Consider the following 26,111-nt stretch of genomic DNA (forward strand, 5'->3'; position numbering starts at 1 on the left):
TACTGGACTGCCTGTGTCTTTTGTGTACCTTCATTTCCTCCACAGAACGGACACGTGCACAACAGAATGCTTGTTTTTTTGGGGGGGGATAATGGGAAAACCTAAACTGAAAGGTGAATTTTGTGAGAGAAAATTTGAAAACAAGCTGGCAGTGGATTTGAGGGTGTAACTGCACTTTTTATTTGTATTTCGTAGATAAGACTGAGGTTCATGTCTTATGCTTGAGCTTTCAGTTTTTCCACCATGCCAACCGTTGGGACACAAACAAAACAGCAATTCTTCTTATCATAACACTTAACACAATTCCCAATAACACGCAATCTTCCGGTGACTTCCTCTCTCTCTCTCTCTCTCTCTCTCTCTCTCTCTCTCTCTCTCTCTCTCTCTCTCTCTCTCTCTCTCTCTGTGCGAAGAACATGTTGCCCAGAAAAATACAGTAGCATAGGTGTGCATGTGTGAGAAGAATGAGTGGTTTGGTTTGGTTTTTGCACACATCCACGTATTTGTTATTATGTCCTCTGTCTGTATCCCCCCTGATTGGCTATCTAGGAATGTTAAAAGCAGGAAAAGGTCATACAGTACTTCAACAATGCTCGCTCATTTTGACACAGAACAGCTACACAGCAAAGCCAGGTGAAAATGAATACATCCTGCGAGCACGATGGGGAAAATATTCCTCACTGACTTTCAGTTCTTGCCGGTTTATTTTCTACTGTTTTAACAATAAATGCGTCTATTTAATATCACTGGTGGAAGGTGGATGGAAGACCTGTCACAATAACAGCTGTTGTCATGCGTGTGGTTTAGTTATTGAACCTTATTTCTGCAACTCACTCACTCTTTCAATAAGTCTTTGTCTGTCCTGTCACACTGCGACATGTGTTGGCGACAAATTGCCTTTAGAATAATCTTGAAAACATGAAAACAGATAGATGGGTTAAGCCTACTGCATTAACGTCTTCATACTCCTACTACCCTTAAGCCCGCATTTTCTATCAATTTGTCATCTTTACCTCTTCTGTCTGACCCTGTGCCTGGCACTGCTGTTTTTTTTCTTTGCCCGTTTCTGCAGCTTATTTACTTTGTCCTTATTTCGTATCACTTCTTCTTTATCTTTATTCTCTCTGCCTCCATCTGTCACATTCAGAAATGGTTGCGGCTGGGTTTTTGCACCTCCAACCCGAGATTTTGATATATGAATTGTATGGACACAGTGAAGTAATACAGAAAAATGAACTTGCTTCAGAGGTTAGATTGATGGTGCTATTAGATTAAAAACAGCTGACTTTTGGTAAACTGATTCACCACCAGTGAAACAATTCATATCCTGGAAATCTTCCCTCAGTGGAATGGCATTTTCTTATCTCTTACAGTATATCTCAGTTTGATTTAGTGACCACTCACTGTAAATCTCAAAGGATTTGTTAATTTAAAAAACTGTATTTGAATTAAAAGGTATGGAGGCTAAGCTGGAGTGTGTTTACCCTGTATTCACATGGTGTCCAGATGCAGCTCCTGATATCAGCTCACCAGGCTGAATGTCAGAATAAAAGGAAATTATTTTTATGTGACTCAAGATAAAACTTTTATTAAAGGGATAGTTCACCCAAAATTCAAATTTCATCATTATCTACTCACCCTCATGTCAACTAAGGGCTGGGAGAATTTTCAGAGTCCTCCGTGCCTTCTCTGAGTTACGGGGGGGTCCGCACAGCAGTATTTGATAATGGTTGTGAATGGTGCTCACTTTTCTTCGTCCAAAAAGACACACCAAAAAACATCCAAATACCTCCATAGTGCTTGGCTGTAATGTCCCTTTTGTATTGAAGCCCCGACATGAGAAATTGTTCCGAAAAAAATTAAACAAGTCTATATTTTAAGCTTGTTTGTAGCGGAAGCTCCCAGTGTCTCAGTTCACCTGCTCTTCCTGTGATTTGCACTGACCGGCGGAACAATTTCTCATGTCGGGGCTTCAATACAAGAGGGACATTACAGACGAGCAGTATGGAGGTATTTGGATGGTTTTTGGTGTGTCTTTTTGGACGAAGAAAAGTGAGCACCATTCACAACCATTATATGGACAAATACTGCTGCGCGGACCCCCCCCCGTAACTCCGAGAAGGCACGGAGGACTAAGGGCTGGACTCTCCCAGCCCTTAGTCGACATGAGGGTGAGAGAATTTTGAATTTTAGGTGAACTATCCCTTTACTAATGTTATATTTGGGTGGATTTCAAAATAATGTACTGCCATTGGATTTTTTTTTTATGCAGCATAATTCTCCCCTTAGTCTTTGTTGCCACTGTCACTGACACATAAATTATGTATGAAATGTTGAAATGAGCAACAACAGCTCTTTCCCAGGTAAACATGCACCACATCCAATGGTGGGAAATGTTTGCATTATTTAATTCTTTGCCACTAAGTATAAATAATCATTGTTATACTGCACAACACTGCTCTACCTATAGACCCTTTCAGAGAGTATAAACAAAGACAGGTGTGGCTCATTAGAAAACGCTCTGGTACACTAAATGGAATGGAGCCTTAATTAGTATTCTTGGTAACACCTGTCTTTGTTTATACTCTCTGAAAGGGTCTATTTGCACGGCAGGTGTTTGTTGTGGTTAATTAATTTAGATTTAAGCCGGTGAAACTGAGCAGCCAATCAGGAGAGAGAAGGCAATGATGCTTCTCCGTTTAAAAGTTAACGGTTCTTTCTCGTGGGAGTTCATGTCTTGACACTTAATTTAAGGTAATAAAGAGTCGGTCAACACTCAACACTAACGCTGCCCTGGGGATAAATCAAGGTTTGTGTTATTTTATCAAAACAACATTTAATATTAGCAATATATTTAGTGGCTGTTGTCACCAAACTCACTCATAAAGGCTACAGTAAGTTAGCTATAACCTCATTTTGTTGATTAGCCTTAGCTACAACAGTAACATTAGCACCAAAAATGTGTGGCCTGTTTTAATTGTGCCTTAAAAGCTGCTGAAATTATTTATTTGTAGTGATTTGTAGTCTTATCATTTCCAGAACTCTGTTTTTGTTTCACATACACAGAAAAAAAAGTTAATTATCACTAGGCTACAGGAAATAAGAGCATTTTGTTATTATTACATGACCACAGGCAAAGATAAACCGTCTTTGCCACAGGTGCGTTATCATGAGCTTTTGTGTTTGAGCCATGGATAGGTTTGACCCTTGTCGGCCACCATATTATAGGCCAGTTTTAAACTAATTTCAGGTTAAAAAAACAAAACAATTGTGCAAGCAGAAGCAGCCATAGTGAGCTTTTTAAATTAGCTAAAGGCTCTTTTTTTTTTTTTTTTTTTTTACAGTCAGTTATTAAAAAGCAGAGGTGCTCAAATCCTATGCACAGTGGATCTTGAGATGCATGACTTGATCTTGGCTTGGCCTTTAAATATCCAATAGTCCAAATCAGATTTAACCCCTGAGAGTGTGAACCCCCACATTGTGTGGTTATAGGCTTAAGTTTTTAAAAGCTTACATATAGTGGCTCTCACATGTTGCTTCTCATGCAACCCGAGGCTTACTGTTGTGGCTACTATATATTTCAGGTATGGGATGCCCGAACAAAGCAGGGTTGTGAACTGACTTACCCACAGTCGGCCCTGCATGGCTTACGGGTCCTGACGTCAAAAAGGAGTCTCATGATGGTTCCCAACTCCAGGTATGTGTGTTTGACAGCTGGAATTAGCCGACAACCACTGAACCACACTGTTCATCGCACACCTGGGCTCATTATTCTCTTCCATTTTTCCTCCCTTCATCTCCTTTTGCTGAACTGTGTGTGTGTGTGTGTGTATGTGTGTGTGCATTCCTGGTGTGGATTTGTGTGTGCTGCAATGAGGATTAACCTAGTACTTTAGCTGATGCTGATTGGAATGACGTTCAACACTGGCTGTTAACAGGAAGGGGAGACTGGACCCTAGTGCGAGATACTGTAGAGAGAACGAGGACAATGATTGTAATTTAATGTCAGCAACATGATTGACAGCAACTGTGTGTGAATGAATTAATGAATGAATGAAAGTTTATTTGAACATGGAATAAAAAATAATAGAATACAAGACAACACAAAATGACAACAACAAAATTCCCATCCCTTCTCCCTATGTTAATTCAATATACTATAATAAGTTATAAAAAAAAATAGCAATATCATACAATAATATAAATATACAGTACATATATATACATAGATACAGTATGTTAGCCCGCCCTCTTTAAATGTTATCTCACTCCCAACTCTTCAATGTAGGGAAGTGCGCTGACTGTGCTACTGTACATGGCATGCTGCCTTTTGGCACAGTCAGATGCAGGTGCAGGTAAATGGGTTAGTTAGTTAGTTAGTTAGGACAGAAGACAGACAGACAGACAGACTGGGACTTTAATAATCTCTCTCCTCGTAACATACACATTTCACCTTGTTGATTTTCTACATTTATGTATTTGTGTTCCCGTCTTGCTCCTTTGGCTTTCCTATAAATATGCATCAAGGAGTCTTGGATTAGGGGCAAGGATCCGTTTCTATGGCTCAGCATGTGTGTGTGTTTGGGTGAGAGTGTGTTTGTGTGTGAGTGCAGGGTGCATGCATGCTTGAGTATGTGTGTTTGTGTCTTAAGCCAGGCAGAGTAGAATACGGCCCGCTGTAAGCCCGAGCGAGTGTGATTTGTGTGAATGGATTTAGTCTGCTGCGCTGATAGACAGCGTCTTGGACACTAGATGACCAGACGCTCCATGGACAACGCAGGCTCGTCCTGCTAAAAATACCAAGGTAAGACCATGCATTGCTGCCTGTCTTTTTTTTTTTTTACCCATAATTTCATTCCCAGCGTGTTCATCATTTACAATCACTGTTCATTTCAGGGCTGTAAATCAATGTTGATGGCTATCTCTGTAAAATACGCACATATGTAGCACATGTTACTCATGGTTCACTGGTTCACTGACATACGCCATGATTTACTAGGTGAGACATGCTTTTTATTTTATTCATTTTTTTAAATGATTAATTTCCCTCTGAGGCCTCTCATATTAGGCATTTATCCTCATCTGTAATATTTCCATGAACTCTAGGAATTTGGAATTGGATTTATTAGTATAATCTGCCAGATTTGGGAAACAAATGAGAACTTTTCCGGATTTGGGAGTTAGTTATTCAATTAGATGTTTTATACTTTAATCTATTATTTTGCATTTTCACAGATAAAAGCAAACAAACTCCAGAGTCTAATAACAACTATTTTCATTTTGATTTGAATGAAAGAAAGAAAAACAGGGACCATATAGGATAGTTTTGAAAAAAAAGAAGGAATGGCTCATTTACTAATAGTTTATGTTTTATAGTGCACAAGAGGCTCAGAGAGGGGAGCCCACATAAAAGCTAGTTGTTTTACTGATTATCTAACCTTCAACTGTTCCTCAGATAAGATACATTTGGTTAACGCTGAATGAAGAATTGTCTGTGGGTTTTTTCATATTATCTGCTGCTTAACAGGTCAGCTGCCACGGTTCACTTGAGCACACAAAATGTCGGCATTAAGCTGTTAGGTTTTCAAGAAATCCCAAAATAATTAACACACTATAAGCCATAACAATCAGCCAAAACCCCGCAGGTCAAGCCTCGGCCACTTTTTTAAAGGGAAAGTCAGTTTTTTTTTTTTTTTTACAAAACATTTGAAATTTTCAGCTCAGATATCTATTGGACGAGGAAATACTGACTTGCAGGCAGCATAGTTGTGTCATCCATCCTGTTACTGTACTATATCTACTGGGAATAGTTACAGAACAAAGCTTTATCTGTCTAATAATCGTTTGTCATATACATAATTAATGAGGTGGTGATGTTTTGCAACTGAAGGCGGCCTGCAAAATATCTTGATATCTCAGAGATACTAAAGATCACTATCATGATGTAAGGGCATTCATTTTGGTTTGGGAAAAATGCGATATAGAATACAAGGTTCACTTCTTACCCTCTTATATACCATATTATCTTCATTTTCTTCAAGTGTTTATGCTTCAGAAAGAAATCCGGTGCATCACGTAACATTCTCCCGCATGCATGTATTTTTTTTTTTTTTACTTTACAGTAAAATTATGTAATGTTTACTGCATTTGCTCCTCCTGCTGAATCTGTAGTATTTCAACCTTTGTCGTCATCAGACTTAGATCAGCTGTAATCTGTCCTTGCTTGCCCCAGGGGGTTGTCTTTATTTTTAGTAGCTGCTGCGTGTCACTGTGCAGATAAGTTGGAAGATACTAGTCCCATCATAGAGAATTCATGTTTGTAATTAAGGTGTAAATAAAGTTGTGTAGTGGGGTGACAGTTTAGTGTTATCTGTGATAGCCCAGAGTTTCGAAGCCGTTTAGCCACTGCAGCTAACTGAACATGTTTTTGTTTTTTTCTTTTTTGCACATTTTGCCCTTTGTTAGATAGATGACAGTAGAGAGTAGACAGGAAACGGTGAGGAAGACACAGAGGAGGGATGACACGCAGCAAAGCTCCTGACTGGAACTGAACCAGAAACACTGCAGTCATGTTATGGTATGCATCTTGACTCAAATGAAAACTGGCCGAAATGCCACACACTTAACCTCCTAAACTTTGTCATATATAGTCTGCGTTAGAATATATACAGTAATATCTCCAATATGCTCATGACATGGGAAATAATTTGTAAGATACATGATCAGAAATGAACCGTTATCTCATACCATTTTTCTGCCGGATCATAATCAGCATTTCTCAGTGTCATTAGTGTACATGCACGACACGTTTTCAGTCATGTTATCAGTTTCATAACGTCTCCAGAAGGCTGTGATGATTAGTCACAGTCTCAGTAGGTAGACGTGTCCTCGTTGGGCCTGTGGGTAATGTCTGCTTAATGCATCCCGTTTTACCTCACGGATTACTGCTGCTTGTAGTTATATTGGATTATTTGGATTGCAATTTCATATTTAAGCTCAAACACAGAGGTGGTTAGAGGTGCAGTACAGGATGGCGGGGCGGGGGGGGGGGGGGGGCACAGTAATAGTTCTTCAAGTTGATTCTGAAAAAATGATGAGCTGAGACGAATGAAGACAGGATCTCGTGAATCCGAAACAGTGAGGTCTCTTTCCGTATAAGATGGATGGCACGAACATGACCGCAGGAGTACAACAACAACAAGAGAGACTACAGTAATGATGATAACTCCATCAATACACACAAAGTAAAAGCCAAATATACTGTAGAAAGCCCTTTGTTTCCATGACCACACATAATTTAGCCAATATGTTGTTATTGACAACCACAATTCTGTGTTGACTTGAAGTGTGATTGTTGTTTATATAGTTTGGAGCTGTCTAGGTTGCGTGGCACGGCCAAATAGACGGATTTTACACAGTCCTGGTAGACGTGAAAGGGCCATAATTTCTAAGTGCCCATGTCGACATTTCTCCACTTTTCATGCAGCCGTGACACGACAAATGGAAGCAGAGCCTTCCTTCAGAGCAGGTTATAACTCGTGGCGTGACAATTTGCCGCTTCAAATGTGTTTGCATGTACTTATCAGACTGCAACTCAATGTAGGACATGTAAAAAAGTGTTTTTCTTCTCTCCTGGGAGTAGTTTCCTCTAAAAGCAATAGGCTACAAGTTCCAGTGAGTTACTTAAGTGTTGTTTGCGCAGATGTAACGGGAAGTGTAAAGGCTTTCGGACTGGCAAGTAATACGTTGAATGGTTTTCTGCCCCGGTGTCTGGCATGCACTGTTTATTTTTCAATTAGCAAGGGCTCAAGTTGGCATGATGTCAGGTGGGCATGGGGAACTACAGCCCACATGTGGAGCACAGCAGGAACTCTGTGAGGACATGGATTTCATAAATTAGGAGTCTTCAATTGTTCTGTCAGGTTAGTCTCTCTCTCTCTCTCTCTGCACTCTGCTGGTCTCATTCTCTAAAACTATTGAGGTTTGAGGGACAGCACATTCCTGCAGCAAGGAATCACAGACATCAAGTTAACTTCTAAATGCACAGTATTAGTTCAGAGGACCCTCTGTTAATATGCATGTTTTATATGCTTTGAACACGTTTCTATCAAAACTACAATTATACACTAATAATAATTATAATGATTCCTTCATTGACATTTGACTGACAGACCCAAGTTCTACTGCTGAAGGGTGGCCTTACCACTAAACTAGAAACTTACAGTAAAACCCCAGTATGTAACTTATTTGGCTTTTTATTAGCAAAAATCAAGTATTGCTTTCATAAATACGTATTTCACTGAAGTCAAATCACACCCGCATACAAATGAAAGCTTTCTCGTACCTTAGAATGAGTTGTTACAAGTCGTTACAAATACATAAGTGGGCGACGCACCGAACCTTGGCTGCCATGTTGCATCGCCATTTTTTACGTTCAGTGGCAGCGTGACCGTAGGTAACCAAGGAAACTCACTGGAGCTGTCGGCTCGGCCTGTTAAAACTGTCACCACTGTGTAGTGTGAGGAAGGACGAAGGCACTGATGTTGCATTCAGGTGCAGTCAGGCAGACGGCCGTCGGAAAACCAACCGGATGTCATTTTACTCCACGACAGAAAGACAGTAAAACGAGGGTCAGGTAGAAACAGTACGACATCGCCATGACAACATATTGTCACGCCTGTATTGTTTTGCCTCGTGCTGGCGGACCACTTGTTTACATAGAGGCTTGTTTATCCTGTTACATGCAGCGTCTGTTGTCTGTCTGACGTCTGCCCCATTTCACGTGAATGCAACATCAAGAATACGTTCCGATATGCAACCGCACCGCTAGATGGGGGGAATTCCTACATACAGTATTATACCTTTAAAGAGATTAACTATTTTTAATCACTTTTTGCCTGTTTTTTAGCTGCTTGTAATGACACTGGTTGTGTGAATTGATTATGGCACAAGAACCAGAGGTGAAGCTTCATTCTGTATTTTTACAACATGTAACAGTGACACTAATTACATTCAATAATTCATTGTTTTTATGAATGTAATCATATGTCTGTATCTTTTTATATTTTTTATAGCTTTGTTATTTATTGATATATGGGCCAATATTAGCTTATTGTGGCTCTATATCGGTGTAAATGCTAGCCAGTAAGAAACTACTATACAAAAACTAAATCGCGTTTGAGGTGATTTAAAAACATTACATCTCCATTACATATTTTATTTCTACCAGAGAGCTCTGATAAGACTCAAGAAGCCATGTGTGGGTGAGATAGCACATTCTTCTGTCCTCTATCAGGTATTTCACATTGAGATTAAAATAAGAGCAGGAAAGTTGGCTAATAATGCTGAAAATCTACAACTGTCAAGAGTCCAAGAATGATCCAGGAAACCCCCCCAAGAGCTGCCAGAGACTCTGATAAGCACATTTTATTCAACCATTCCAGACGTCTTTATCCCGGACTATAGGGTGTTGGTCTCTGTTTAAAAACAGCTAGGTTACAAAGCTGGCACAGAGCCCGAAGCTTTACGAGTTGTTTTAGAGTAAAAGATACACTGAACAGACGCCCTTCTGGGACCTCGTGGGGATTTCAGAAGCAAACGCTCCCGAGTTGATGTACGGCTCACGATGGGGAACTTTCAAATTCCACCGTGAAATATGGTTTAATTACTCGTTCAACATTTCATAAATGATAACAGGGATGGCTCTAACTCAAACGTGTGATTGCAAATATAGTTTATGGGTATGCGTGAGAAAGTCATATTACGTTCATGCATGCTTTTTGTTTGTCTGGTGTTCATGTCTGTCTGTGTGCTCGAGTCAAGATTCAACACAGACAGAAAAAAACTTGTGGCCTGGTTTACATTTGTCTCAAATGTCTATAGTGTTTGTTTGTTTTTTTAAAATCTATATCTGTGGGTGCAGGTACTGTCTAAAATAAATAATCTACTGGTTTAAAGAAACACAGCGAGTTCATAGGGAACAGGGGTCAAGGAAGCAAAAGCCTAATCTCTCTTTAGCAGGTGTGCATGATGACATGAGGAAAGAACTTGAAAAGTAGAGGAGGAGAAGTGAGAGGAGGGAGCAAAGATTGAAGGATGAGAGCAAAGTGGAAGCTTTATTTATTTTTTTATTATGCAAAAGTTCCAGTTTATTCAGCATTACAGATACATGAATATTGTAAAGTTTTACCACCTTGATCGGGGTTTCCCTGTCCATGTCAGTGCTTCCTTAGTCCGAAAACATTTTTAAAAAGTGTTAATCTATGACATTGACAACTTTTATATTTTAATGTGGTGGGTTTCCATCAGAATACAAGTTAATTAGGCAAATAAATACAATCTACACTGTAAAAAAGAAAAGAAAAAAGGAATAACTGGACTGAATACATCCTTTGTGTTTAAAATGCTTAGTCCAGCTTTACTAAATAGCCTCAATTTGAAAAAAAAAAAAGTGGAAGCTTTATGAGTTTATGAGGAGGACAGCTACTCATGGGTAGGACTTCCCCTGCCTGCAGTGTGTGTGTATGTGTGTGTGTGTTAATGCCCACAATGTTTTCAGAGCTGTTCCACAGTTCATTATTGCTCTTTGTATTGTCACTTTATCAAAACAAAACTTCAAAGTGTGCATGTCTGTGCTCGCATAATGTTCCCCCCTTGCATCTTCTTTGTCTGGGCGCGTGCATCCACCTCTCTCTCTTTCTGCATACTGTACTGTACGTCTGCACGGCCTTGCGTCTGTGTGTGTGCAGTGTGTGTGCAAGTGTACGCGGTTGCAAGTCAGTGAGAGAGGGACAACAAGGGAGGAGGGGGGAGAGAGGGAGGGAGGGAGGGAGGGAGAGAGAGAGAGAGAGAAATGAGGGAGGTTTGAGAGCTCAATGGGCAAACACAGTGTCGTGATGTGTGCTGCTTGCACACCGTTTCTCTGGCAAGTTTTTTTGCAACACCACAGGATTCTCTTGAGTTTTGAGTAGAAGTTGCTGCTGCTGCTGCTCTTTGTGCAAGTTGTAGCCGCCACAGGTTCGACTTGTTCTCTTTGACCATCTCCAGACTAGGTAATGTACGATGTGGATTGGGATGAAATACTGCTGCCCTTTATACTGTGCTGTTTATTTTAAGGGAATTACCTCAGAAGTGCGAGTGCGGCGACTAATGATTTGTCTGTGGTTTAAGCGGAGTTCACCGAGAGGATGAATTGCTCGAAGGAATGCCCACATTTTTAATTTTGGTTGTTGAATAATGTGTGATTATATTTTCCATGCATGTCCTCTTTCAGTCAATCTATGAGGAAATCTTGATGTTATCTCTTTCTTTATTAAAGTCTACGCAGTGGAACAGAAAAATATAAGAAAAAAATGATAATAACTTATTACTTTAAGGTTAACTAAACTAAACTTTATTCAGACTGGTTACTGTAATGACACTTGCATTAAGGCTATTTACCACTGTTTGCTTTCTTTATTTGTATTGTGAGGTATAATGTGACAGCTGATACAGCATGACTTATTCAGATATCTGTGACTTTACTGTAGTTGGGAAGATGACATTTTACAGCTATGTAAATTTTGATAAGATCAAGATAATGAGCAGCAGCTTTCACTTTATTCTCACGTTTCTTTGAAGTCGCCGTCCCTCAGGCAGAGATGTCAGATTTCTGTGAAGTTTAATCTTACGTTGTGATGCATCATAGACTTCATAGGCAGAAAAAAAAATATTTGTGCGGTTGTTGAGTCAGTGTTTTCCTCTTAGAGTCCAGGTACAGGAGTTTTGATTGTGTGGTCGTCAGATGTGGATATCGTGCCGTGTAAAACAGCTGGACACTCGTTCTTAATTAAGATAATGGCATTCCATGTAAATTGAGTCTTCCTGCATTCTGGCATTCATTACTAATTGAGGTAACACTATAAACAGTCTAATCCACTTTCAAACATATCTCTCAGTTTGAGCCATTACTCATATGACAGCTTTGTGGGTCGCACATTAAGTATTTGTAGATTTTCTGCTGCAAACAATGTTGTACCTGTAATTTTATTGCCACTGTTAAAAACTATGAAGCTGCTAAAGAGTAATTCGTACTCCAAGTATTTAAAGTTCCCTCCGCCTCAGTGTGCTCTCACATAATTCACAAAACTGGATAAAAAGGTATTTTATTCAGGGATTCTGACATGGAATAACACTTCATGCACTGATGTTGACAGAGATGTAGGTTTTTATGGTCTTGTGTATGAATTATGAGTTAATGTGCTTCACTCCCACTATGCTGTCTCCATACTGTCTGCAGATATCTGAAATCCAGTCTTCTAAAAGCATAAAATAGTATTACCGATTGCGGCTAAAAACAGTTGGTTTTACAAAGTCATCATCATCTGCCATGTTTGAATTACAGTAAATGAGCTCATTTCAGTTTCCTGCTTTGCTTTGTCTGCATGCCACATCTAAAATAATAATGTCGACATTTATTCTTTGATATTTCGATTTTTTTTCTCAGTGTCTTTCACTCAGTGTGACAATCTGTTGACCACATTTTCACGCTTGTTTTTTTAATTTATCATTCTAAGTGTTTTCAGCCTTCACATGCTGCTGGTGCTTGTATTTATTCTCTTTATTCTCTGTCTCCCTACTTTATGGTTTTTATCAGATAAGCGTGAAAACAGGTTATGCAACTGAGAGAAAGCGTGCGATGAGAAAAACACAACACAATTCCAAGTAAATTGGCATGTCCCGGCACAATCCCCCTTTTGATTTCCTAGAGTTTTCAATGTGAAGTGTATTTTTCTTGCAATATCTGCGTTACCCGAAGCAAGAACATGACTGACGTGACTTGATGGTGCATTTCAAAACTTTTTTCCATCAATCATCGTGATTCAGGCAGTTGCGGCATGTGTAGAAAAACAGGAAGACTTTATAATCTGCACAAGCTTACCGTAAAAGTATTTATTCCAACCAAGGCAATTACACAATTATATCTAGTCACATATCTAATTATTCTAGAAATCTGTCACTGAGCAACATTCTTGCCATAAAACATACAAAACAAAAGAAAAGAAGAACAACAACAACAACCAATCAAACAGAAACAGAGCTTCAAGTTGGCATATCTGTCAGTCACTGTAGTCTTACCATAATGTGAACAAAACAAGCTAAAACTACTGGTCAAAATTGACTCTGTTACAAATAAAAGTAGCTCAGTCGACATGTTACTCCAGTAAGAGTAAAAAAAGTACTTGCTCTTAAAGGTACTTAAGTATCCAAAAGTACATGCTTTTAAATTTACTTTAAGTAAAAGTAAGAGTAAGAGTAAATTTCTTATTTTTCACATCAATGAATTACTATAATTTTTTCTAAATGAATTTAAGGACCTTTTAACTCTTGTTTCTGAGAATTAACTCTTTGAAACCACCTGCACTGATGTGCTGCTTTTAGGGGTTAGGGTTTCCTTCTTTGACAAACACAGCTTAAAAAAAAGAAAGAGCAGACCTGAAAGTAACGAGTACTTTTCAGCCTTCCGAGAAATTAACTCGAGTAAAAGTAAAAATATTTGTCTTGGAAATGTATTCAAGTAAGAGTAATAAGTACCAAAGAAATCTAATACTCAAGTAAAGTACAAATCCTCTGGATATGTAGCCACTTAAAGGGACAACGAGGAGTTTCTATTTGGTTATAAAAAAGTATCACGTTAATGTGGATGAATCTACGTTACCCACACTTGTTAATGGCTCCATTTCGATAAATATATCGTTTTGTCTCTATCGTTATTTTGTTATTATTAGTGGTGGTGGAAATGCTGGTCGAGCCGACCAGCGTTTCTTTACTTTCGGTTTCGTGGCGAGTCATGAGAATATCGCCGCCGAATCGCCGTTTATGGTCAGAACTACGACGGTATGTGATCGTCTTCGAACCTCTGACTTTAATTCTTGATGAATGAAAACATGAGTCTGTCTTGCGCCGGTCAAAGAATTAAATGACTTGAATTTATTACATAAATGTAGTGTGAAAACGCTTTGCTTTTCCAAAACTCCTCGTTGTCCCTTTAAGTACAGTACTCAAGTAAATTTACTCCGTTACTGTCCACCACTGAAAAACAAAAAACAGCATTTCAAGCTGACTTTTCTACAAGAATCATTGGCTACTTTTGTCATAATTTCTGATTGCTATTTCCTTTAGCATTTTCTTGGCTTGGAAAACATAAGTACAGGTCTTCAATTCATTACTTTGATAGTTCCATAGTTTGACTCCAACTCAGAGTCTTGACTGTGTGTATTTTCTGTGTGTGTGTGTGTGTGTGTGTGTTTTTTTTTGCAGTGTGGCCATCTCTCTGTGTGTGTCCCATCCCATCATCATCGCTGAGTGTCACAGAGAAAGACAAAACAACCATTTGTGGAGAAGATCCAAGATTCTTGTAACTTTTCTGCCGGCCACATCCTGTTCAAACACATCTCCTCTCCCCTCCTCTCTCCTCTCTCCTCTCTCTGTCCTCTCTCTGTCTGCTCTCAGCCTCTTCTTGCTCAACACGACTCCCCTGACTCTGGCCCCATTTTCTGCTTTTAGCTCTCCTCTCCTGTTCCCTTTCTCCTCCTCTTACCTGTCCAAGAAGGACAACCCCCCACATTGGTTTGGTTTCCCCCCCCAACATCTGTCCTACACCACTACTACACCACCACTACGGCACAATTACCCCCATCTCTCCTCCTATAACCCCTCTGTTCCCCTAATGGGCGCCATATCACTGAGAACCTATCTCCACCCCTAACCTAACCTAACCGCCTTGCCTTGCCTCGCTAACGACGACAACGACAACAACATCATCATCAACACCAACCACAATGGAGACAAAAGAGATGATGATGACCAGCATGTTGACAACAACAACGGACAAGGGCGAGAATGAGGGAGACAGGGACAAAGGGAGCGAAGAAGAGGTCGTCGGAGGAAGAGGAGAGGAAGGTACACAGCAGGAGAACGGTCGACTGATGCTGGTCGACGGCCTCGGACCCAAGACCTCTGGCTCTCAGCAAGTGTCCAACGGCTTCACTACTACGTCGAACCCTCAAAGCCCCAGGGAGGGAGCGCCGGGGACTGTGGCCGCTGGGGCAACGACCTCCTCTGGCGGCGGCGGCGGCACGGGGTCGTCCGCGGCGCCGCTGACGACGGGCCTCAGGACTCTGGTGGTGCAGCAGACCAGCTTGGAGAGGCCCCGGGAAACCTGGAGCAAGAAGATGGACTTCCTGCTGTCCGTGATCGGCTATGCTGTGGACCTGGGGAACGTCTGGCGCTTCCCGTACATCTGCTACCAGAACGGAGGAGGTGAGGAAGCAAAAAGGATGTTTGAATTAATTAATTAAAGGGATAGTTCACCCAAAATTCAAATTTCACTCATTATCTACTCACCCTCATGTCGACTATAAGGGCTGGGAGAAGTTTCAGAGTCCTCCGTGGCTTCTCTGAGTTACAGGGGATCTCGGCGTAGCAGTGCATGTCCATATAATGGTTGTCAATGGATACCAACTTTCTTCGTCCAAAAAGACACACCAAAAAACATCCAAATACCTCCATACTGCTCGTCTGTAATGTCCCTCTTGTATTGAAGCCCCGACATGAGAAATTGTTCCGTGTCACAGAGAAAGACACAGGAAGAGCAGTGAACTGAGACACTGGGAGCTTCCACTAGAAACAAGCTTAAAATATAGACTATATATACTAATTTTTTCTGAACAATTTCTCATGTCGGGGCTTCAATACAAGAGGGACATTACAGACGAGCAGTATGGAGGTATTTGGATGTTTTTTGGCGTGTCTTTTTGGACGAGGAAAGTTGGTATCCATTGACAACCATTATATGGACAAATACTGCTGCGCGGACCCCCGTAACTCCGAGAAGGAACGGAGGACTCTGAAACTTCTCCCAGCCCTTAGTCGACATGAGGGTGAGTAGATAATGAGTGAAATTTGAATTTTGGGTGAACTATCCCTTTAACAAAAAATGGGTTTGGGGGGGTGGTGGAGATAAGGAGCGGGTTAGAAAGGAGATAAGAGAACATGAAATCCCATTCTAAAGTAAACAGGATTTCAGGGACTAAAGGCTCTTTCATGGTTTGAATTGACTATAATTCGCAATAGCTGAGGGAAGTCAGTTTACTGCCCCGTAACTTTTTCCATCATTAAATATGGAGATAGATGGAGGCTATCGCTGGTAGATCATCAGTACAGCTGGGTCCAGACAAAAAAAAGATGTTGATGTGCAAGATCTGCCAGACTTAAAGGGATAGTTCAACATTTGGGCAAATTGGCCCATTAATCCCTATAGTCCTAGGAGTAGGTTCGTTACCTTCAATTGTCGGTGCAAGCTATTTTTAGAACGGCGGAGCAGAGCTGCGAGCTGCTTTCAAGGGATTCAAGATTCTTTATTTGTCACACGCATAGTTAAAGTGTACACTTACAACAAGCAGTGAAATGAAATCCTGACTACACCCCCCAGACTGTGCTGTAGCGATCAGGTAGGCGTCTAGGCTGAACCGCGCCATCTTGCTCATTTGTTCTTGCACATTCACCACGCTATGAAATAATAACAGAACGTTACCAGACAGAGTTGTTTTAGAGGCAAATTCATGCAAAACCGCTGATGTGTGTTGCCTTCAGGGACAGTTTTTCATCAAGCAGTCTCTGTATTTGCCTCTAAAACAACTCTGTCTCGTAATGTTCTGTTATTATAGCGTGGTGAATGTGCAGGTCACAACTTGTCCACCAGAGCGTTGTGGAGTTGTTGGATTGTGTATTTGATGAGTTTGATGAGGGAAACCAAGAAATCCCATTAGCCTCCATAGCGTAGCTCTGAGCAGCTCGCGGCTCTGCTCCGCTGTTCTAAAAATAGTTTGCACCAACAATTAAAGCCAACAAACCTACTGCTATGACTATAGGGATTATGGCAATGGACCAATTTGCCAAAAATGTTGAACTATCCCTTTAACAAAGTTGTTTATAAATAGCACTTTATTGAACTTAGTTCAAGATGAGAATGTGTTGTAACCAGGTCCATGTGGTCCCTCTGTTACCACACAGTCCTCACCTAGCAGCAAACAGGGCCTCCCTTTCTGCTTTTATTGAATTTGCAATAATAAAATCTTTGTAATTTCCTGTGTTCTGTGTGTCTCTCATGGAGCGAGGTAGAGATGGGGACTGGGAGACACTTGATAGAGGCAACAGTATTAATTGTGGTTTTTTTATGAGAACGCCTTCAGTCTCTTTCTCCTTGCTTAATAACCTGTCTCCCAGGCAGCTGCTCAATCAACCCTTATCTTTCCTTTCATGTCACAAAGAGACACAAGCGCACATGTACACACACACCACCAGCACATCTACATACACAAATGCACGCATGCACATAATATAGGTTGATAATCTGATGGCGAGAAAGAAAGAGGGAGATGTGTTATCGCACTCTTAGGCTGGAGAGTCCCAAGGTCTGGCCGTCACCCTGCTGCTCCTCTATTTGTTCTCTAGTGTTTGGTTTTCTAAATCTCCTTTCATCATTTTTATACTTTACTTACTTAGCAATAACAAAGCCAATGTCGCAGTAGTACTAGTATTTGTCAATGTAGAATTTAAGTGAAATGACCCGGAGCACATTAAATGCAGGGTAATATAAAACTGGGAAAACAATTCCTTGTTGTTTTTGAATGGACTGCGGCTATGTAAATGACAAGGTACTTGTTGAAAATTGTAATGATTTTTACAGAGTGCTTTTTAATGCTTTTGGTTCTTGTTGATTGGGAGTTATTGAGAGGACTACTGAGAGTTACAGATGGAGTGTGAACAAGTAGCATATCCCATGAGTGTAGTCGACCTTTTTACTCTTCCATAACTCTTTCTTCCTTTCAATTTCTTCCCACTTTCTCCATGTGTTCAACTTCCCACATCTGCCCCTGCATTTTTTTTCTCTCCCTCCCCACTTCCCTCCACTCGGATTTCCTATTTTTTACTGTAAATGGCCTCTCTTTTATTCCCCAAATCTTCCCCATGCCTCTGTCTAGGTGCCTTTTTGCTGCCCTACCTGTTGATGGCGGTGTTCGGAGGAGTGCCTCTCTTCTACATGGAGCTGGCTCTCGGCCAGTACCACCGCAGTGGCTGCATCTCCATCTGGAAACATATCTGCCCCATTTTTAAAGGTAACAGAGGGAAACACTTGGAGAAGAAACCAGTCAATAAAGAAATGGCTTGAGTGAAAAAGGAAGAAGAGAAAGGGGACCAAGAGAAAAAAACAAAACACATTTAGCTGCCAGAGTTTGAGAGACAGCTCATTTAACCTTCTTGTCCCCATCACTACGATTCCAGTGAAGAGCATCTCTCACATCTTGTACGTCTAGTGAGATGTACTGACTCTCTGTTATGGAAATTGTCACATTTCCATGCCAAATGCCAGATGCTCAGAAATTTGATAGTATGTAAATTATTGTTGTTTGGAAATGTCACCCACTTTGCCCAATAACAACTTGAATTCGCTTGAAAACACCAAAGATGTTGTAGGTGCAGCTGTGTCTGGGGAGTGGCTGTGACACTAGTCTGAATTTTGACAAGTGAAATTTCGGTAACACTTTATTTGACGCCTATCTCTATAACGTATTATAACCATATTTATAATGAGTTATAATGCAGTTATAACACTGTATAACTATAGTTATAAACACTTGTAAATGGTCATAATGCTTTATAACAATAATCATAACACACTATAAAGCATTTTATCATGACTTATAAGGTGAGGTATTATAATACGTTATAATTGTTAGTAACTCGCTGACAATGACCACATCGATAATGCGTTATAATTATAATGTGTTATAATTGGCTTATAGACGTGTATAACTATATATATAAACACAAATTATCATCAGGCTTTATAACTAACCTTATAAGTCATGATAAAATGCTTTAAACTGTAGTGTGTTATGCTTAAGCAATATCACACGAGAGGGAGTGCTGTTGTACTGTATATCAGCACGGCTGTGATTCGGTCGTAGGCACGAGGCCGCAGGCCGAGTGCCGCAGATAATCACACCGTGTCAGGTCCAGGTTTTAATGTTCAGGTCCGTTTATAACTGTAGCAGTAGCAGCAGCAGCAGCAGCAGCAGCAGCAGAGAGATGGGGCAGCTCCTGTATGGGGAGCTGGCTCTGACTTAGCTCCTGTCCAGCTGAAAAGCGGAGTGATTATGTCTGTAAAAAGTCGCAGTGCTGTATATCAGCACTGTGGAATGTCTCTTGTCCAATCAAATTGCTCGGTTGGGACCGGTCGGAACTAACTGTTGTATAATTATTGTTATAAAGCATTATGATCATTTATGAGTGTTTAAAACTATAGTTATACAGTGCTATAACTGCATTATAACTCATAAGTATGGTTATAATGCGTTTTAGAGATAGGCGTCAAGTAAAGTGTAAATGTACATCCAAATGGTTATAACAGGAGAGCCCAACTTCAAATATATGGATGTATATCACAATGGACATTTATAAAATTCGAGAAGATAACAATTTTTGTTAATCACAAATTGGAGAAATTCACATCATATTGGGGAAACTGGGTCAAATATGTCACGCCTCATAGGCCAGATTTTATTTTCACAAACCAGTGGCTATGATATATGAGAAAGATCACTCCCTATCGGTACATAGTTTTTTATTTAATTTAGTTATTGTTGTTGTTATAGTTGTTCGTTTTTCTTCTCATTACTTGAATATAAACTAAAATATTATTTCGGCATTTAGGGCAGACAACAGATGCGAGAAGTATGCTCACATGATGTATATGTTGTGAATGGCTGATTCGGAGTGTCAATAGAAAATAAATTACAAAAAAGAAATGTACATCCATGTTCACAGAGATGGACAGAGTACTCGACCCCAGTACTTGAGTAAGAGTACAAATACTACTGGTCAAAATTTACTCCGTTACAAGTAAAAGTAGCTCAGTCGTCATGTTACTCGAGTAAGAGTAAAAAAGTAATTGCTTTTAAAGGTACTTAAGTATCCAAAAGTACATGCTTTTAAATTTACTTTAAGTAAAAGTAAGAGTAAGAGTAAATTTCTAATTTTTCACATCAATGAATTACTATAATTTTTTCTAAATTAATTTAAGGACCTTTTAACTCTTGTTTCTGAGAATTAACTCTTTGAAAGCAGCTGCACTGATGTGCTGCTTTTAGGGGTTAGGGTTTCCTTCTTTGACAAACACAGCTTGTGTCCAATAGGATTTTAGAAAAAAAAAAAAAAAAGAGCAGACATGAAAGTAACGAGTACTTCAGCCTTCCTAGAAATGAACTCGAGTAAAAGTAAAAATATTTGTCTTGGAAATGTATTCAAGTAAGAGTAATAAGTACCAAAGAAATCTAATACTCAGGTAAAGTACAAATCCTCTGGATATGTACTTAAGTACAGTACTCAAGTAAATTTACCCCGTTACTGTCCACCACTGCATGTTCATCATTCAGGATTTTAATGTTTTTTGTTTTGCACTCATCCAGGGATCGGCTTTGCCATCTGCATCATCGCCCTCTACGTGGCCTTCTACTACAACACCATCATGGCCTGGGCCTTGTACTACCTGCTGTCCTCGTTCCGGCCCACGCTGCCCTGGGCCACCTGCACCAACAGCTGGAACACGGCCAACTGCAACCAGTACCTGTCCACGGACCGCAACGTGTCCTGGTCCAACTCCTCCACCTCGCCCGCCGAGGAGTTCTATACGTAAGTGCATGTAAGTCCGATGTAGAGGGAGTAACAGAGGCAAGCTACACAAAGGAGAAAGAGAGAGAGAGACAGACGTCAAGTGAAGGAGGAGGGAGGATGACTTCCAGAGAGCGATCGCAGGGTCGGTTCTGGTGTTTAAGAGTCCTGACAGATTTACCACCAGCAGTCTCTCCAAAATCCACTTCCCATCACAGACTGTGAAGACATTGTAGGGAGGCTAGCTTTTCAGAAAAAGAGTGAATATTGGTCTTCTGAGATGGTCAGAAGTACAATGAATAACACTGAAATAGTCATACATGTACGATGTGCCACTGAAGCACCTGTAGGATAGTTATTGTCAGTGGGAGACGGATACAAGGTATAGGGTATACACAAGCTTTATTATTCAGGATCAAAAAGCCTGCAATGGCACATCTTAATTAGTAAATTTGAGGACAAAATACTCACTTATCACATAATTTATGAAAATAAATTTCTTAAAATTCTATTTCTGATTAAATCCGGGATGAAAGTGTGGTATTTTTTTTCGCATTGGATAATGCAGGCGCACGGATTATACGTCAGCCTGCTCACGATTAATCAGCCACTGATATTGGATCCGTCATCCGTCAATCAAACGTCACATAATTGGGATGAGGAAATTTTGATGCAGAAATGATACCTCGCATTCCTAACTGAGTTAAACAATGCATTTATTGACGGTTTAAGAAGCATTAAGCATGCTGCTGCTTACACTGTAACTCACATGGTAGGGTCGGCCAGGATGTTAAAAAGTGTCTGTGTCTGTCCTGACACAAGTGTATTTTACTGTACTTAAAAATGTGAGGTCTGTGTGTCAAAACAAGGTCTTTCTTATTCCTGCCCGTGTTGGCCTTATCAGCTGCTCGCTAGACCGCGTCCATGTGTGTCCAACGAGACAGATTCGCGGTTTATCCGTAGTTGACTTTTCCAAATACAGGTTTCACAGTAACAAATTCCATAAGTCAGAGTCTGGCGCCAGAATTTCCTGTTTTCAACATAAATCATGGCTCTGCTTTATCGTCCAAGCTCTGTGTGCTTAACCTGTGACCAGATGTTAACCCCACTGTTCTTCCAGAACCTTTTTTTTAACCCCCTTCGTCTATTGACATAAATCAGCTATAAGTCAGTCAAGGTCCTCTGGTCTCGCTGTTTTTTTTTTTACCTCAGCTGAACTTTAATTTTAACTAGATATATACAGTATCATGAGCTGTGGGTCTGTGTGTGCTGCATATGTCAAGGAAAAAGGCTTTATCATTTGTATATTGGATATATTTTTTCCCCTCCTCTGTGCACCCTGTCTTATCTCTCTTTTTCCGTCTGTTTATCCTTTCGGTATCACATCTTCTTCCTTCCACACTCTTTTCTTTTCCTCTGCTTTTTCCAACATCCCATCTTTGTATTCTTACTTTTTGCTGCTCTGTCACTTCTCATTGTTTTTTTGGCATGATTCTTCCCATTCACTTTTACCTTCCTTTTCCTTTCCTCCTCTTCTCTTCCCCTATAATTTCTTCCTCCTCTCCTTGATTTTGCAACTCCCTCTTCACTGCAAAAACCAAGAATATTTGACTTATTTCTCGTCAAAATGTCTTATTTCTAGTCAAAACTAATCTCTTTCCACTTAAAATAAGACTCATTACCTAAAAATTAAAGGGATAGTTCACCCAAAATTGAAATTTGCCTTCTCTGAGTTACAGGGGGTCTCGGCATAGCAGTGCATGTCCATATGACGGTTGTCAATGGATACCAACTTTCTTCGTCCAAAAAGACACACCAAAAAAATCCAAATACCTCCATGCTGCTCGTATGTAATGTCCGTCTTGTATTGAAGCCCCGACATGAGAAATTGTCCCGAAAAAAATTAAATAAGTCTATATTTCAAGCTTGTTTGTAGCGAGTGAAATTTCAATTTTGGGTGAACTATCCTGATGACGGATGAACTTGTTTTTTGATAATTTTCACTTGTTTCAAACTAATTTTCACTTGTTTCAAACTAATTTTCACTTGTTTCAAACTAATTTTCACTTGTTTCAAACTAATTTTCACTTGAAATAAGTAGAAAAATCTGCCAGTGAAAGCAGGTTTTTTTGTGCTTGTAATAAGGAAGAAAAACTTGCTCCACTATCAGATTTTTCTACTTATTTCAAGTAAAAATATGCTTGAAAAAACAAGCTACTTTTTATGTGATGAGTCTTATTTTAAGTATAACGAGATTAGTTTTGACTAGAAATGACATTTTGACTAGAAATAAGACAAATATTCTTGGTAAGATATTTGAGTTTTTGCAGCCTGTGCTCTCCTCTTATGTCATCTCCCTGTACATGTGTTTCCATGTAATTTTATCTAACCAACATTTTACATCCCCTCTGTGTCCCCTCGTTGCTCCCTCTCGTCCTCTCTCCGCCAGTCGCCAGGTGTTGCAGGTCCACCTCTCCCCGGGCCTGCACCAGCTCGGCTCCGTCAGCTGGCAGCTGGCCCTCTGCCTGCTCTTCATCTTCACCATCGTCTACTTCAGCATCTGGAAGGGAGTCAAGACGTCTGGAAAGGTAACCGAAGGAAGGTGGCGCCTGCATGGCTGATGGAGGTGTCAGTTAGAGTGGATGGATGGAGGGATTGATGGAGACGGAGAGGCAGAGAAGAGACAGTTGTTCTCCTGTCATCTCTTTACCCTCATTATCATTCATCATCATGGTAGAAAAGTTGGTTAGAAAGGCCGTCTTACAGTTAAACAGTTTGTGGTTCAAACCTCCACAATCAAACCTTGAAAGACCTGGCAGGCCTAAATATTGAAGTTTTATTTTTTAATTGGGGGCATCCTGTACCTCTCTCTTTCCTCCACGGTTTGATGTATTACAGTTTTTCTCGATTGCTAAGACACATTTCTTGAAAGCTGCTCTCCTTTTCTCTAAAATGTGAACACAAACCCCAATTTTCAAGCAACATTCACAAGATCCTCAGACTCTTCTTGCAAAACCAAACTTTCACCTCAAAACAGTTTAATGTGCTCAAAATTGAAGTATGTTGTCAATCAAAGTCAATCAGAATTAAAATCATTATACTGAGCAGTCACTAAACACTACATAGAAAAATAGAAAACACAATGCTCAGGACATGAAGCTGTATGTTTATTGTTCACTGTGGGCTAAATGCATGTTGCAAAACAAAAAAACCTGTGCATTTAGCACTTTTACATACATAGTAAATAAGCACAAAAAACAGAAATCTTGTGCATTCACACGTACTGTAGCACTTGTACAGCACAAAAACAAACAGACATCTTATGCATTTAGCACTTGTAAACAAAAATATACAAATGAGAAGTGCATTACTCAGCCACAGCATCATTCACAGCATCACAGCATTTCTCCATACAGGGTTGGCCACAGGACTTTATCCTGAACTGGCTTACTATATGTTCCCTCACATTAGCCACAAGTGTGATCAATTTTGAGTTGTTGTGTTCAACCGGTGAAACCTGTATGATTGACGTCAAGTACACACTGCAGTTCGCAACACCCAAACCTTCCAGAAAACTCTTGTAGTTTATGTTTATTTATATTATTTTGAAAGAAAAGAAAGATGTTTGAACATGAGCAAGTGTCAGCCAGACACAAGAGTTCATTAAAGAGATAGTTCAACATTTTGGCAAATTGGCCCGTTGCCATAATCACTATAGTCATAGCAGTAGGTTTGTTACCTTTAATTGTCGCTGCAAGCTATTTTTAGAATGGCAGAGCAGAGCCGCGAGCTGCTCAGAGCTACGCTACGGAGGCTCATGGGATTTCTTGGTTTCCCTCATCAAACTCATCAAATACACAATCCAACACCAAAACGCTCTGGTGGACAAGTTTTCACCTGCACATTCACCACGCTATGAGGTAATAACAGAACGTTACCAGACAGAGTTGTTTTAGAGGTAAATGCAGAGACTGCTTGATGAAAAACTGTTCCTGAACGCAGCGCACATCAGCTGTTTTGTATGAATTTACCTCGAAAACAACTCCATAGCATAGCTCTGAGCAGCTCGCGGCTCTGCTCCACCGTTCTAAAAATAGCTTGCACCGACAATTAAAGGTAACAAACCTACTGCTAAAAATATAGGGATTATGGCAATTGGCCAATTTGCCAAAATGTTGAACTATCTCTTTAATAGAATGTTAAACCAGTGTGTATTCCTTCGTTTCTGCATCAGGTGGTGTGGGTCACTGCCACCTTTCCCTATCTGGTCCTTCTGATCCTCCTCGTCCGTGGGGCCACACTTCCAGGAGCCTGGAGGGGCGTCGTCTATTATCTCAGACCTGATTGGGAGAAACTGCTTAACCCTACAGTAAGTGAGAAGTTTATATATATACAGTATATATATATATTTATACCATGGTCTGGGTGAATCCTCGATTCTGATTGGCTGCGGGGTGTCCATTAAAAAGTGATAATTGACACCCATGAAGATGTTCCGGTCAAATTGCCTGATTACGTTCTAAATATTACTGCGCTGGCTCAAACGCTTGTTGGTAACCATGGCAACGGACACTCGGACCATAACAACTTTTTTTCAGCGCATCATGGCACTGGAGTCTGTAAACACACACAAGCGGTAAGAAGTGCACTGGCCGTCTGAAAAACTTGTGTCGCGTAACATTTAAGCCGTCACCTCACCTCCCTTCACTGATCAACTATCAGGCTGTGGCAGAGTCACTGGCTGCACGCTGCGGTCACAGCGGGCCCCTCTCTTTTTTCTTTTATCGCCGACTAGAGTTACTGTATTAAATAGTCCGCTCAGCCGCTTATTGTTAAACGTATGACTTTAACGGTAAAAAACAACATTAAATCATGAGTGAATGATTTAATATGTATTTTTCTCGTAAGTGACCATGGTATAAGCGGGATAATGCCCTTCGAGGTGTCCATTATCAGAAATGAATGGACTTCGCGGAAGCAACCGTCCGACGCGACGCCTCCGCGTCGTCCATTAATTTCTGATAATGGACACCTCGTCAGGCATTATCCCTTACATATAAACTTGCAGTTGCATGTCCTCAACGCACACTTTCTCTTACCCTACTCTTAATTCTCTCCACCTTTCTCCGTGTCCCTTCATCATTCACCATCATCGACCATCTGTGCTGCCTCAAGCTGTGGATCGATGCAGCAGCTCAGATCTTCTTCTCTCTGGGCCCAGGATTTGGCGTACTCCTCGCCTTTGCCAGCTACAACCCATTTCACAACAACTGCTACAAGTGAGATAACACATTTTACACATTGTTAGAGTATAAACAGGGTTCCTACACAAGTATGGAAAAGTTTGGAATTTGATTTTATACATTTCCAGGTCTGGAAATGTATTGAAAATGGGAAAC

General features: G+C 40.3%; 1 protein-coding gene across 1 annotated transcript in view; it reads left to right on the plus strand.

Annotated features, from left to right (window-relative positions):
• The first annotated feature begins 10,892 nt into the window (after positions 1-10,892).
• Positions 10,893-26,111, plus strand: part of slc6a4a (solute carrier family 6 member 4a) — a 31,316-nt gene continuing 16,097 nt past the window's right edge. Inside the window, exons 1-7 of the mRNA XM_083984518.1 lie at positions 10,893-11,051; positions 14,299-15,300; positions 18,024-18,158; positions 20,511-20,733; positions 23,162-23,300; positions 24,947-25,081; positions 25,888-25,991. Coding sequence (XP_083840644.1) covers positions 14,820-15,300; positions 18,024-18,158; positions 20,511-20,733; positions 23,162-23,300; positions 24,947-25,081; positions 25,888-25,991 — 1,217 coding nt within the window. The 5' untranslated portion in view covers positions 10,893-11,051; positions 14,299-14,819. The remainder of the gene's footprint in view (positions 11,052-14,298; positions 15,301-18,023; positions 18,159-20,510; positions 20,734-23,161; positions 23,301-24,946; positions 25,082-25,887; positions 25,992-26,111) is intronic.

The sequence above is a fragment of the Trachurus trachurus genome (genome assembly GCF_905171665.1).
Source record: "Trachurus trachurus genome assembly, chromosome: 13".
Classification (NCBI taxonomy): Eukaryota; Metazoa; Chordata; class Actinopteri; order Carangiformes; family Carangidae; genus Trachurus; species Trachurus trachurus.